The following is a 16,019-nucleotide window of genomic DNA, read 5'->3' on the forward strand; positions in this document are numbered from 1 at the left end:
ATTTTACGTTTAAACCAGTAAGCATTCTCAAAAATACAAGTATACCCAGATATAATACAGAAAATTGAAAAGTTAAATGCACGCTACATTTAACGAGGCGGCAAGTGTATAATAAACAAATAATTAGCAGCGGCATAGTTACGGTTCAATGGTACGAGAGTCAGTCGCCATATTGCGATTGTTGCGCTAGATCGCTGAGCGCCGCGTGATGTAAGTTCCGCGCAGCTTCGCAAATTCAGATCGCCATTCATTCCGACGTTTTTTGCGCGGCCGCCGAACTCGCGTCCTTGCTGCGCCTACGCTGTACCGCTGTCCATAACTAGGAACACAGTGTGAACAATCAAACTTTCAAAATTAGAACGTTCTATATTAAAAGGTTTTTTGTTTCTATTTAATTTTAAATGAATGAAAACTGAATAGCCTGCGCTATTGGCGTATACTGGAAAAATTGGATACTTCTCCAGCATATGCCAATGAGAGATGGCCAGTGAGAAATAGATAAAAGTGAAGATAAGACAGTTGGTCCATCATAACGTATTCTCTAGAAAAAAAAACAACAATAGTTTCTAGAGGAAGCACGTAAATAACGAAGTGACAGGGTATACCTACTTATTCCAAACATTGAGAACGCTAGTCCTGTTACTAACAATCCTTTCCCTCTGGTTTTGCTTACTGTAGACTAATCTTAAGAGCTACATGTACCTAGAGATTGGTCCCACAAATCTGCGGATTTAAATTATGTAAGCGACTTCAAATAATTATAAATAATATAGTTATTTAATTAATGTATTTATCCAAAAACCATAAAAAATAGGTATTACCTATGTATCTTCATACCAAGTGTCTTGAAATATTACCTACTATAAGTAATAAAGGTAATAAATAGGTATTTATTCTTATATAATTCTAATGTAACATTATAAAAGAATGCATAACAAAGGAGACCTGAAAACAAAATTTTTATCTTGCCGTTTTATGCTGAATAAAAATGAATAGAATAAAAATATTATACAGATTATAAACTCGTACCTTACTCATGTAGAGTAGGTACCAAGATCAAGGCAAAACATGAATTTGATATTAATATAGGGAGAACATTATACAGCTACACCTACTCATATTTATTATGCCCTGTGCCTGTTTTCAAGAAATAAAGCTCATCGTAACAAAATATAGTCCTTAGAAAGTAATGGTAAATGTTCCTCTTAACTTTTTCTTCTACATTTTGAATATACAAGCTGAAATCGAAACCATCAGCGTCGATATATGGCATTGTTCGATCCGTGAAACTTTTCAAAGAAACCGGGTCACAGAAGAATAAAAAAAATCTGTGTCTTATACCAAGTTGACAGCTGGAGTTTGGACGCGACATGTTACAGTGAGAGGTTTAAAATGTTTTGTTCCTTTTTTGACCTATATTTCTTTGGAAAAAATGTTTAAATCTTAATATTACTCTGTATTATATACATCCACTTAATTTCCTTCTCTTGTTCGTAATATACTTAAATATGGATAACTAGCTGAATCGACAGTCATTGTCTATTTTTTTCTTTATCCCTGAAGACCTTAATCGAACTATTATGAAAGAGTTCCCAATAATCTGTTTACAGTATTTTATTTATATATATCGGTGTATATTTATTAATATTTTAGACGTATAATTAAAACAAATGGGCAAAGAATTACTTAGTTAATTAGTTAGCTTAAATTTTTAAAGCCAATAAAACAGACATCTAGCCATTTTATGAATCATCACAAGCACTGTTAATAGAGTTTTTTCTTAGCTGCAAAAACTTGAAAAATAAAAAGTAATAAGTCTTTGGATAAATTTTGATAAACTACAGCACGAAGCGTCTGTTTACGAATCTCATGAAATTATTATATGAGTATTTTTCTATTTCTAGAATTGTATGTATTTGCAAATTTATGCCACTTTTGAATCGGTATCTGTCTAAAAATAGTATAAAATTTGAAATTCATACATTCAGCGATATTTTTAAGCAGGTAAACGTCGAATATAAAATGGTTCCAGTTAGTTAGGTATATCAAGGTCACGCTAGGTCTAGAAAGCTTATTATTTGGCAATTACCAAATAACTGAGTAAAAATATTATTAACGTTGAGTTTTTTTTTTATACAACTTAGAATGGCAAACTAGCTGACGGCCCACTTGATGGAAAGTGGTAACTGTCGCCTATAGACATGAGCAGTACCATGGACATAACAGACTATACTGTTTCGCCCATGACACCCCCCATGCGTTGCCATTCCTGAGGACTCAGTGTTATTCCTCTGTAGCCAGTAAATTCACGCCATATCCCACCCTTCAAACCGAAACACAGCCATGCAAACACAACTGCTTCACGGCTGAAACACGAATGGGACAGAGGTACCCAAGCAATCGACTTTTGTACAAAGTCTCCCTCTGGTAAACACGAATATCTAATAATTACCTATACAAAAAAACTCATCTTTTTCCCTATAAAGCAGGCAGGAGACATTATGTTTTTTGATGATGCTTTTATCTTGGTATATTTTAAATTATAAATAAATCTGAATAAATTTAATTATTAAAATATGTGGAGACTATGTCGGTATACGAGTATTATGTTATTCAGTTTCAGCCTCTTAAATGTGTAAGATGTAAACGAAACTGAATTATTATAATAAACTAGTAGGTATTATGTTATCTGTAATGTACTAAAAGCACAAATCCCCATTTCGCTTTTTTCTTGACGAAAAGTTATCTTTGAAATCTATATCAAGAATATATATATAATATATATATATATATATATATATATATATATATATATATATAGGTCATTAAAGTTTGGTAAAAAAAATCGATGATGTAGGTACTGAAATGGTAACAATATTAGGTACCTAACTATAACCTAATATTGTTACCATTTACATAAATGGGATCTATATTTTGACATGTCGGCGAAGAGAAATTATTGGTTTACCTAATGATTTATTACATCTGTGTGTAAAACTGTATTTAAGACACGTTTCAACTTTTTTTTTAACATTTATATATAAAATCGTTTGTACTGATTCATTAACACAGCCTAATCTAATGGGAGTAAAAGCTTGAAATTTTGACAGTAGACGCATTTCATGATGTAAATATAACCTTAAGAAGGATTTTTAGAAATTCCATCCCTTAAAGGAGTAAATTAAGGGATGAACGGTGGTATGGAAACCTGTAATTTCAACAATACAAGCATGAATAAAGCCTATAAAAAGCATGGTTATTAAATTCAAATTCAAATTCAAATTCAAAAATCATTTATTCATGTAGGACATTTTAGCCGCTTATGAACGTCAAATTTTTACATTATAATTTTATATTTACCCTACCGTCCAGTTCGGTATATAGATCCAATTGAGAAGAACTGGCAAGAAACTCAATTGAATTACTTTTTTTTTTAAAGCCAGTTTATTTACAATGTATATTTATATAGGTGTCTATGTCTAACATTAAATGAAAATTCAGTGCATGAACAACTATTGCCATGCACACTCGTCATTCAAGTAATCGTTTAGTGAGTAATAGGCTTTGCTCAGTAAATATGATTTAACAGATGTTTTGAATTTATTTAAGTGTAATTCCAACATATCCTTTGGTATCTTATTGTAAATTTTTATACCTATTCCCATAAAAGACCTATTAACTTTTTCTAAACGATACTTGGGGACAGCAAGTTTGTCTTTAAATCTAGTATTAATATTATGAATATTGCTGTTTTTTGGAAATAAGTCAAGATTTTTATGAACATATAGAATATTTGAATATATAAATTGAGAAGCAACGGTGAGAATATTTGCCTCTTTGAATTTCTCTCTTAATGAGTCACGACTCTTCATACAGTAGATCGCTCGAACGGCACGTTTTTGTAATATGAATATATTCTTAATATCTGCCGCTTTTCCCCATAGTAATATTCCATAAGAGAGTAAACTATGAAAATAACTAAAATAGACTAATCTAGCAGTATCAGTATCAGTGTACTGTCTAACTTTACGCACGGCAAAAGCTGCTGAACTTAGTTTCGCTGCAAGGCTTTGAATTTGTGCACCCCATTGTGTTTTATTATCTAGTGTGATTCCTAGAAAGACAGTAGATTCTATAAATTCGAGAGATTCGTCATTTAATTTAATATTGCAATTAGTATTAAAACTTTTAGATAGAGAGAAATTAACACATTTTGTTTTTTTAGCGTTTAACATAAGATTGTTAGTTGTAAACCAGTGCAGGAGACGCCGCAAAGCACTATTTACATCGTCATAAAAAAATGCCTTGCGAAGTCGGGATGAGACATTAGTTTTTTTTTTCTAACTGTACCTATTGTCTCACTGACATTTCTTATTATGTGCATTACATTTATTATTATTTATTATTTACACGATTTATTTTGAACCAAATAGATTGGAATCCAACGAGAAGAGACTCGTGTACACATAAGTAACACGAGCTAAGTGCGTTATTTGTAAAGTATAGACATCCAATACGCGTAAACTCAACCTCAACCCCTCAGTGCACAGTGCTAACTCGACAAAAGCTTATTGTTTGCGCAGGTGCGTTGGCGCACTCTTGGTTCTACCAATTATCGTTTGAATAATGCGTAAAGGAATCTTAAGGACCTCTACTAAAGTCGTGCATATTATATAGAAACTTTATTATCGTATAGATCGTTCATATATTTTTCATTTTTGTAATACTTAAGTATAGGTTCTTCAAGTAGGATCTTTAATATTAAAGTATGAATGTAAAACTACAACTGAATTTGCTTACATCCATTGCAAATGGAACCAATATTCTAATTTGATTTGATAGCCTGCGGCTTCGACCATATGAATTACCATAATAATGTCTTCTGTCCTATTTACAAAATTAATCTAGGATTTAGTCGATCTGTCTATCAAGAGTCATTAAAATACGTATCTGTGGTCATGGTTATATCAATAGTAATTCTTTATTATCTTATGGCTATTTTCAAAATAATTTAGACTGCAAACCCCCCGCTCCAGCCACTCCTCTGGGTGACGTTCGAGCGGGTGGTCGTGTGAGTCGCATTGTGACATATTATTGTCTATTATTTTCTACACCTGCCTATCATACCAGGAGATTGTGCTCGCAAAAAACCGATTTCAAGTAAGGCAAAACTGGTTATTATGATTTAAAAACTAAACTACTAAACTGATTCTAATAAAAATTCCATGTGACTAATTTGTAAGTATAACCTATTAGATAAAAAACGAATTTTCCAAATCGGTTCACTTGTAAGTGACAAGGTTATGAGATAATAAACAAATACAACGAATTAAGAACCTCCTTATTTCTGAAGTCGGTTGATAAATGTGTTTGTTTATTAGTTCGTGATGTCTTTATAGCGACGATTCAAGTAAACATCATTCCCGCCTGCGCTATCGGGATACGCTGGCAAGGCACCAGTGAAGGATGATAGGTGAGGATGAAGCAGGTCAGTTGGCCCATCGTGACGAATTCAACAAGAATTGTTCACGATGGTTTCCAGGGGGAACCACGTGGAGATCGACCTAATAGGGCATATTGCTAGCAATGGGGCTGTCAAACCCCATTGCTAACAATCCCTTTCCCCCAATATTAATATTTGATACGAGTATCTGACATGAAGAATATAGGTTACTTTTTATCCTGGTCAATCAATCATCATCATATCAGCCGTGAACTATTTACTACCGAACATAATCCTCCTATTTGGGGGTTTTGCCAGCAGTTGATAATTGTTATAAAAATATTTTTGTCATTGATAACTATTAGTATTATTTTTTCTTTATCTTTCTATAACTTTCCAATATACCTACTCGATCGTAAATAATAGAAAATACCTAAGTATTGCAATATTTATGTATAAATTTACAGTATTTTAATGCATCAGGCATTATCACGTCAATGATTATAAATTATGGTATCGAGGCAATTTAATTACACATGCCTTTAATTCACTAATATACCTACACCTCTGTAATGATGGAACAAGCTTAGTTCTAATTTAGTATATTCTTATTATAGTAGTACCTAATTGGCTTCAGTCTTTGACCGATAGATTGTTGCCAAAACAATTAAAATTTATGTCTTTGACTTGGCAGTTACAAGTAGGTACCAATCTGCTAGTAGCATATTAACAGACCAAAATGAAATGTGGTGTTTATATCACATGACAGACAACACAACGTCATGTGGTAAATATACTGAATTACCTACCAACTTTTATGTATGTGAATAAAATCTATTTATAAAGTTGACGTCGGCTCGCTCCACATTCTTATCTCGACGTTATACTCTAAAGTCAAGTTAGTAATCTAACACAGATGTCAGATGTTACTACATGTATGTAGCAAAACAAGGGCTTATTACGAACCGGTCCAGTTCATGTTTATTTATGGACAAGATTCACTGAGTATGCCTTTATATGGATTTATTAGACATTTGCATTCAAAGTATTCTCTTATTAACTTTAAGTATCTATATTGTAACAGTTCAGAAACGATATAAGCCACGTTTAAATATTTTTTTAATAAATTAATAAATAATTTACCTAAATAGTAGTAGATATGTCTCGCGTCTTGTATTAAGGCAGCCAGTATTAATACAACGCCAAACCCTTCGATTTTTAAAATCGTTCCACCACATACATCAATCTACTCGTATTCGTACAAGCTAACAGAGTGCTTAGTGTGAGTTGTATAAGATTTACGTTATGATTGCATTCACATGTACTGCGTTAGATTTGTGTGGAAATCTGAGTTTTCGAGATCATCCGCTAGAGGCGCAATTAAGTTTTCAATTCGAACTTACTGGCTACGAATAGGCATTTTCTACTTGGCTTACTTCAGCGTACAATCTGGTATTCTCTTTCAACGGTGTAGGTGTAATGTAATAAAAAAAAATCTTTTTTTTGAGTTTAATGCCTGAATTGAAATCTTGACTATTAAGCCTACTTTTTCTCGAAATGAATATCTTAAGGACACACTACTCCATTTTCGTTTTAACATCCATATTAATGGGGGGAAAGGGATTGCTAGTAATAGAGACTGAGAATCCCATTGCTAGCAATATACCCAACCAGGTCGACCTCCTCGCGGTTCTCCCTGGAAACTATCATGGTTAATTCTTGATGAATTCATCATGATGGGCTAACTGGCCTGTTTTCATTCTCATCTATCACCCTTCACTGGTGCTCCGCCAGCGTATCCCGTTAGCGCAGGCGGGGTTACCATACCATTTTCATCCATTGAAAAAAAAACATCCATATTAATATTATTACAGGTATACCCGCATATAATGTTATATTTATATCTACATAAACTTCAAATAGTATCTAATAGTAAGTCAACTACATATATAATATACTGTCATTAAATTTGGTTATACATTTTCTTAATCCATTTTAACAATGTTATTTTTTTGTCCACAGCGCGTCCGATGATCTCGGCTAGCCTCCCCGGCGAGGCGCTGCCCCAACTGGGGCAGCTGGGGCCCCTAAGCCACTTGTACCCGCCACCACCGCCTGCCGGTATGGCACCCGAGTTCCTCGCGCCGCCACCGCGGCCGTACGCCCGCTACGCGCCCCGGCGGCCTCGCGACGCCATGCCCGCGCCGCCGACTCCTGCACCGGCGCCCTTTCCATCTGTCCCTGCGTATGCACCGTTCCTCTCTCATCCATCTCCTTACACGTCGTATCTGTATCGAGCTCGAGCACCTCCTCAGCCACCTCCCTCTAACTACCCTCTACGGCCACGTCCCACTTCTGGGTTCGTGCCGCCAGCACCAGCACCCCATTCGCCACCTGTGTCGGCACCAGCGCCTGCACATCCACCCAGAGAGGTTAGTACTGTTAATCAAGCAATGATTTAAATACTTAATTTAAAAATAAGTAAGTAATAAAACATTACGGTCATTTAAATTGTGCACATATTAATCTGTGCCAACAAATGGTCTTTAGCCGTATGTTCCCGGTATAGAATAGGCCACCCCTTCCTATCCCATGGGTGTCGGAAGAGCCGCATGAGGGAAAGCAAAGGATGGGCAGCAGAGTCTCTCTCAAAAGATCTCTAAAGCCTAACTGCGGTTGCCAATCCGCTTGCCAAGCGTAGTAACTATTGGTAAACCCACCAAGGATTATGATCAGCAGTGGACAGTTAAAGGCTGATATGATGATGATGAAATGGCCTTTAGCTAAAAAAATAAAAAAAAAATTAAAAGGATTTAAGAGGTTTCTTCAAGGTAGGCAACGCGCGTGTAATGCCCCTGATATAGCAGGCGTTCATAAGCCATAGAAACTGCATACCATCAGCTCACCTGTGAGCTGTATGGTTATTTGCAACCTTGGTGGTATAAAAAAAAAAACAGTTAAACACAAGCAGAATTTTCTTCCGCGAAACTATATGACTCCAATCGTTACAAAATTCATATGGGACCAACACGGGAGTAAACAATAGAACTTTGGAATATGAATAGTCTATATAAAATATTCCAGGAGCCGCCGATGTCGCCAGAACGTGGTACTTCTGCTTCGCATTTCTGTCGAGGAGCGCTCATTCGGCTGGAGGACGGTTCATTGCGACGGGTCGAGGAGATGCGCGTAGAAGACTTCATGACAAGCGCAGAGAGGAACGGCGATTTGTCTGTTACACAGTGCACTGTGTTACGTCTTGACGAGCGGGGAGACAAGTTAGCCCTTACGCTCGTATACGACAGGAATCGGTCACAGGTGTGTGTACTTAAGTTGACATTTATCTTTTTTTTTTGTCTATGAAAATGGGCATGTTTGTGTGATAGATAGAAGGTACAGCTTGTCGAGTGTATAGCGGGGACTTAATAATTTCGAATGTAATCATGTTTTTAAATTAAAATCTAAGCAAATGTGGGAGATAAAAGTTCAATATTACATAAAAACTGTATAAACCAATATGAAACGTATAAAAAAAAGATATTATTGAAATAAAACAATTTCTATTTACGTATTGTATAGAAAACTTGTTTTCAAAGAAAACTAAGTCAGCATGTAAATTACTGAAACTGATCTAATATTTCACTAATATCGTTAATAACACATCGTTATGAATAAATGACTCCTTCAAGTATTATATCATAAAAACATCTTGAATGAAAATACACCTGTTCATAGAGAAATGCTTTCAAATTCTAGGTGGAATTAGAATATACCGCGGAGCATCCGTTCTTCGTTTACGGTCGAGGGTGGTCGTCGTACAAGCCGGAGCGTACACTGGCGCGGTACGGTCTGCGCGTGCAGAGGTTGCAAGTGGGCGACGTGTGCGTATCGCTGGTGCCACGTAAGCACGCGCCCACCGCGCCCGCCCCGGCGCCGGCGCTTCCCAGTCCCGCTCCCCCGCAGACGCACCCCGAAAACCTCAGCGTCAAAGAAGACGCCCGCAAAAGACGGTGGTCTGCGTCCGACGTCTGCGAGGACGACCGTCCGCCACTTAAGAAACGTTGAACGTGACCGTAACCCGTTGTCGCTACTTTTATGTGTAAGTTTGGAGGAGAACTATCTTGAATGTGATGTGATCGCCTTCGTTGCAAAAACTTTCGTTACGAACTTTGATATTTTAGTTTCAATATTTCCTGGAAGCGTTTGTGACAGGCCATCCGAAATGTCGGTAAATGGGTAATGTCACCATTTAAATGTAAAATACTTGATTAAAAACAAATGTAGATTGATGTTTAACGTATCCCAGTGAGTCACTGACCCCGTGTGTCGCCCGAGAGCGCGGGGTCGTTACCAGATTCTGCAGCGATCGGCAGTCCACAATCGTACGCTTATGATATTCTATTCGGGAACTCTAGGTGCTTTTTACTGTCGGGTGCTTCTGTACGCGTTCGTGTACGATGTTTGTAAATATGTATGTAACTTAGGTCAAAGTTTAACGTTACTACACTCCATGACTAAATTAATGTGTCACAAAAGTAGCATCGTTGTTATCGCTAAATGTGCTACGTCCCATCGGCATGCCGATTAGTACCATAGCATGTTAGTCGTATGTTATGGACACACGAATGTTAATGGAATGCACAGACAGTTTGTGCATTCAAAAATACTATAAAGTATTTTCTAAATGGAGTAACTAATTATCAATTGAGCACAAAATATCAATGTGTAAGTTTCTACCAGATCTTATAGTAGGTTAGATATTGTGATAACCATTGAGATTTAAATTGTCAGATATGAAACGGCTCCGCATACTTTAGACAAAGGTACAATGAATGTTAGTAGTAGTTAGTAGTAATGGGCTGACGTGTGCTTAACTCTTGACTGATTCTCGTCCTTCGTGTAGTCCGGTTTTATAAGTTTCTTGCAAGCAGTCAAGTCAAAGTTCCATTATCCTACAATGGTTGTGACTGCAAACATATCCGCCGACGTGGCGTCGGTTTACCCTCGGGATACAACGCAAGGGCATTCCTACGATTCCCAGTAGGTTTCCTTCATGGTAGTTGTAGACACAAGTGATAGATACTTCGCTGAGTAACAGTGGCAAATTCTTCTGACAAATAATATAATCGTATATACCTAAATAATATTAATGTTGATAATTGATATATATTGTAAAATAATATATGTAATATTCATGGTTATTAGATGTCATCTCTATTGGTTTTTGACGTCCATGTGTGATACACATAACTTTTCTATGAGAAGATGTATACATAATAAACACACAGTCTGTGATATTTTGTAGTTATTGATCAGAGTGGTATGAGGTATTGATTGAATAAAGGAAATGTATATGTTTTAGGATAAGTGAGTTATTGCTAAGAATAATGTTGTATACTCAAAAATAAATCGCTGAGAAATCTAATACTTAAAACAAATGTAAACAAGTAGCGTCTGTGATTAATATACATATATCGTTATGTGAAGTAACGACTAATGCATGGCCATATCAAAAATCAAATAATTTTTTGTATGTTATTGATAAGTAACTAAGCTTTTAATTTGGGTTTGCCTGATAATCTTGTCAAAATTATTTTTTCACAATGTATTATGACGATTGCATTCATTTGTAGCAGTTATTATAAGTCATGGAACACTGTAATGTTATATAGTGTAATTAAGGTAGAAGGTCGCAAAATCGGTTGCTATAGTGAAAAATTCATTATTAACCGTGACTATGCCACTTTTGAATAATATAATATTTATAGAAAATTTGCCATAGTCCGCAGCAAACGAGTAATATTTTAGTGAATTTGCCAAATATCGCGGAGTTTGCCCGTTAAGAAACGTAACAAAAAGGGAATGGATCGTTGAGTTTGATAAATGTTAGTTTCATTGTACCGCAACTTGTTTCGAGCTTATATTGGTACGTTCAATATTAATTGACTACCACGGGAAACGCCTCGCCGAGGACGGGAGGCGTTGTACATTTAATAATATTATGTTGTATGTAATTCTAGTTTTATCGTCTTTATATTTTATTTGTAATTATAATGAAAGATCTCATTTTATTAATCGGTATTTTCTAACAAGGCGCTTTCATTAGATCATGACTATGCCTACCTCACAAACTTTAAGACTAGTGTCTCGCCGCGGCGAGGTCCGCCTCGCGCGAGCCGGTCGCAAACAAGTCTAAACAAGATCTCAATTTGATGAAAATAAACTTTTAAAAAGACTGGGACGCTTTACTGAATGTTGTGGGATAGTAGTTTCATTGAAGATATTACTTAAATTTATGAGAATAAGAGCATTTATTATGAAAATGGGCGCGCGCTCGTGCCGTGGCACATCTGGCTCGGCTCCGCTTCCGATCCGTCGCTGGATCATCATTTAGTACAAAATTCGTTACAAAAAAGTATTATTTCCTAAATCCACATTCAGAAAGTATTAATTTATTTCAGTGAAAGGTGCTATAAATAGCTTTGTTTCTACGAAAATACTTCTGGCACAATCATGGTAGATGTTATTAAATAAACAATATTAGCAAGCGTGGCGCCACGTCACGTTTACCCATACAATAATACTTAGCTATTGGCCAAATATTGGCATAATCGTTGTTCTTCCACGTCTCCTACTGTATGTTAGCGAGTCAATTATACATACACTTTAACGTAGACAAATGTCATCTTGTGTAATTTTGTACATTTTACATTGGACTTAAATTTGTGTAGATGTAAATGAGTTTCAGCATGACCTTTATTAAAGTTACGATTTATTATAATCATAATTGTTACTGTGAGTTAATTGTAAATAATATTATTTAGACGCAAGAGACTGACATAATAATTTTATTTTATTTGTAACCTATCAAATATTTGTATCATTTAAAAAAAAATATATCTAAACTAAAAACTCTAATGCATTCTTATACCGATTTAGAAGAGCACTTTCGAATATCTATCAATTTACATGAGCCTATTCACTTGTAAATGTTGACTCGACTTAAAATGTGGATGTGACAAACAACAAAAAAGAACCTGACTGTCCAAAAAGTTTTTTTAGGGTCGTCATATTTGATTCACACTGTCGTTATGTAACTTACAGTACCTACTCGAGCAATTAAATCTAATTTAACCACACACTATCATAAAAAAGAAAAAAAAAACTATGACATTTCTTAAAATATTTATATTTTATGTTATGCCAAATATTCAGACATATATCTTAACCCTTCTTTGCATAATTTTTTTTATTGGTGAAATAAATCACGGTGATATAATTCATGTTCAAAATTAAAGGTAAAATTAAAATAAATTTGACAGCTATGGTTTTTTTCTGCAATGGACATTAAAAAGGTGTCTAGACACAATCAATTTAAAGTGAAATTGTTCTTTTATATAATTTTTGGGCATTCAATGTTATGATGGAAATTTCCACCATTATGCAAAGAAGGGTTCATCAACCTTCTTTCATTGATCGGTCAAAATCGTTATAGTCGACATTAAATACGTTATAGAAGTATTACGAACTTTTTCTGAAAACCAACTCAAAACATTCCAGTCATATGTCGGTCTAGACTAGTTCTAGTTTTAACCACACATGTAAATATTTTTAAGAACATTGAACTATCAATCATGTACGTTGAAACGATGTCGAATTGCATGTGAATAGGCTCTAACCTTCCATCTTTATGGCGCTGGTACTTGTGTCAGTCTGTTGAGTTTAGTCATTTCTTATTTATTCCGGAAACAATAAAACTGTTTATTATATACACCCCAAAATAAAACCGATTAATGATATCATATTTACCTGTATTAAAAACATAGTAATTATATTTATATAATTACATAGTATTTATATTTACATTTTTTATTTCAGTCCATAATAAAGCAGTGTGTAAATATATTTCCAAATGTCTACTAAGTTTTGTTCGACAAGACTTTCATATGAACTATTTATAGGTAATAACCACAGACAAATTGAAATAGATGCCGCAATTGGGTGTAGGTATTCTGCGTATAGATTTTGCTCTAGTTCAAAGAATCTACTTGATTCAATTACATAGCAAGATTATAGATGTTCTTTATCTGGAATAGGTTTGTAATAGGTTTGATTAATGTATAATTTACTAATTCTATGTTGGACGGTATATAACTTTTGCGATATCTCAGAAAAAAAAATCATCATAACATTTGGAATAAAATATCAAGTGAAATTAAAATGCGTAGGTCTAAATTGTTTATCACTAATAAAAACATTTTTTTAACAGCATTAAAGATGATATTTTTAAGGTGTTGATTGCGGAAAAGGGTTTGTTATCAACAAATGGCTTATGACATCGCGGCAAATAGTAGTTGCGTTTTTAATTAAGCCACTTGCGTCATCTATCTTCAAATCTGTGGTAACGACATTATTCAAGAGATATATTATCAATATTGTGGTTGCCAACACACGGCCAGTATTGGTTCCAGTTTATAATTTTAGTCCTATACGTATACAACCAACTAACAAAAATTGTCGACACTGATTGTGCCATTCATAACGATTTTGTCAATATATATTAGTCTTTCACTAGTTTAAGTTCGATTATCTGTTTAAACTTTAAAACATTAGTGTTAACACACAAGAATGTATGATCTTTTCGTTCATCTCACCCCAGACAGATTCAGTAAACATAACGTACTGAAAGCTGGTTTATATTTCCATTATGATTTTTTTTTATATAAATATTAAATATTTTTACACACTCCAAACTGTTTTCATAAGAGTAATATGTAGAGAACAGGAAATGTTGTGTCATTTAATAGATAAATAAATATAAAATTGTTATATAATTATATGACAAATATGGCAAAAATATATATATTTTATTGTATAGCGGAATGAGTACTATTTCAGATTTAAATTGTAAATGGAAAATGTTATAGATCAAGATACGTTAAAATAAGTTAACTGTTTGTAAAAAGAAGAGAAAATATGTATAATGAATATTTGCTATAAATTTGTTTTATTTTCACAAACCTTCTTCATTTTAGGGTGGACATTTGAAACTAATACGTTTTATTACGACATTCGGACATACAGAATGTCAGATATATTCATACAATACAAAAGGCATCAAATACCACCAACTAAGATCTAAAGAAAGCTTCTGGCCATAATTTTTAGAAAATTAGTGTTTTGCCTTTTTTAGGGCAAAGCAATTGAGTTGTTGATGATTGATTTATTGAGTCGAAATGTTGCTTCTTTTATATATTTTACTTTTCTATGATATTAGAGGGAGACTTTGTACAAACGTTGGTTTTTTTGATATCTCTGTCTCATTCGTATTTCTACCGTGAAGTAGTTGTATTTGCATGACAGTGAATTTACAGGGTACAGAGGAACGTGTTATTATGTCGAGTCCTCAGGTATGGCAACGCATGGGAGATATCATGGGTGAAACAGTATACTCTGTTATGTCCATGGTACTGCTCATGTCTATAGGCGACGGTTATCACTTTCCATCAGATGGGCCGTCAGCTTGTTTGCCATTCTAAGTTACATAAAAATAAATAAATGTTTGTAGGCATGTGTTTCGAAATTTTCCATATTATATTGTAAAGGGAAAACTGAAGAGTTCAATCCAAAACCTAGACCTACGAGATAGAAATTAACAGGATGCATAGACAATAGTAGAATGTTACGCAGTCAAAAAATGAGGGTGAATGGCAAAAATTAGGCTGGTAAAAAGGTGACGATAGCTGGTCATACAATGTTTGTTCCGGGATCTAACTTAAAAATTTATGTTTGTTTTGTTTGTTCTGGTCTATTTGTTATCAGGAGAAAATTATTAAACCGATTATTTTAATTAGGTAAGTAACTACTATATTATTTCTATAAAAACTGATAGCAGGTTCGGATGATCGAATAATAAGATACAACTTCCGTTAATGTACAAATCATACATAACAGCTTGTAAAAAAAGAAAAAAAAACATAATATCATCATAGTCGTAGAATACTGACGAAACTGACAAATATTACATATATAGATCCATCAGTAATTACGACTATGACGATATATATGTTAAAGCGAGATACACAAGTAAAGCACTTGTTTACACAATAAAGTGTGAAGCTGATTTGGTGGGAGTATGAACAATTTCTAATTGTTTTTACGCTTTGAAGTGAAATTAGTTTTAAGTGAATATAATTAGAATTAAGTGTATTTGTACCTGTATATAAAAATTATAAACAAGAAATACAAAATTTCACATTTTTCACGTAATTAGACTTAAAACATTTAATTCTTTAAATGCAACATTATAGAAAAATCAGAAATATTCTGTATAAGAATTGGGACAAAAACATAATTTAACCCAAATAAAGTTCTGGATGCCCACTTGAAATTAAAATTATAACAAACACATGAATTTTTGCTAATTTTGTTACTTTAATTGTATATAAAATCAGAAGTGTAATATGCCCACATTTATTGTCTGGTTTTTGTTATTACTATGACAGACTGTCAGTATGTAGTACATTATGCTACGTTCATGCATTGGACGGTCATTTTTACGAAAAATCTTATAAGG

At 34.2% G+C, this 16,019-nt stretch overlaps 1 protein-coding gene across 2 annotated transcripts in view; it reads left to right on the forward strand.

Moving 5' to 3' along the window:
• LOC113521522 (ataxin-1-like) overlaps positions 1-14,590 on the forward strand; it is a 45,182-nt gene extending 30,592 nt beyond the window's left edge. Inside the window, exons 1-4 of one of the 2 annotated variants that reach the window (XM_026907066.3) lie at positions 7,084-7,375; positions 7,466-7,875; positions 8,528-8,761; positions 9,200-14,590. In XM_026907066.3, coding sequence (XP_026762867.2) covers positions 7,333-7,375; positions 7,466-7,875; positions 8,528-8,761; positions 9,200-9,508 — 996 coding nt within the window. In that variant the 5' untranslated portion in view covers positions 7,084-7,332 and the 3' untranslated portion in view covers positions 9,509-14,590. Of the gene's footprint in view, positions 1-7,083; positions 7,376-7,465; positions 7,876-8,527; positions 8,762-9,199 lie in introns of those variants that run through there. The other variant, XM_026907067.3, reaches the window with a different exon arrangement.
• The last annotated feature ends 1,429 nt before the right edge of the window (positions 14,591-16,019 follow it).

This window comes from Galleria mellonella, unplaced genomic scaffold, assembly GCF_026898425.1.
Source record: "Galleria mellonella isolate WM207_F2 unplaced genomic scaffold, CSIRO_AGI_GalMel_v1 utg55, whole genome shotgun sequence".
NCBI classification, from domain to species: Eukaryota; Metazoa; Arthropoda; class Insecta; order Lepidoptera; family Pyralidae; genus Galleria; species Galleria mellonella.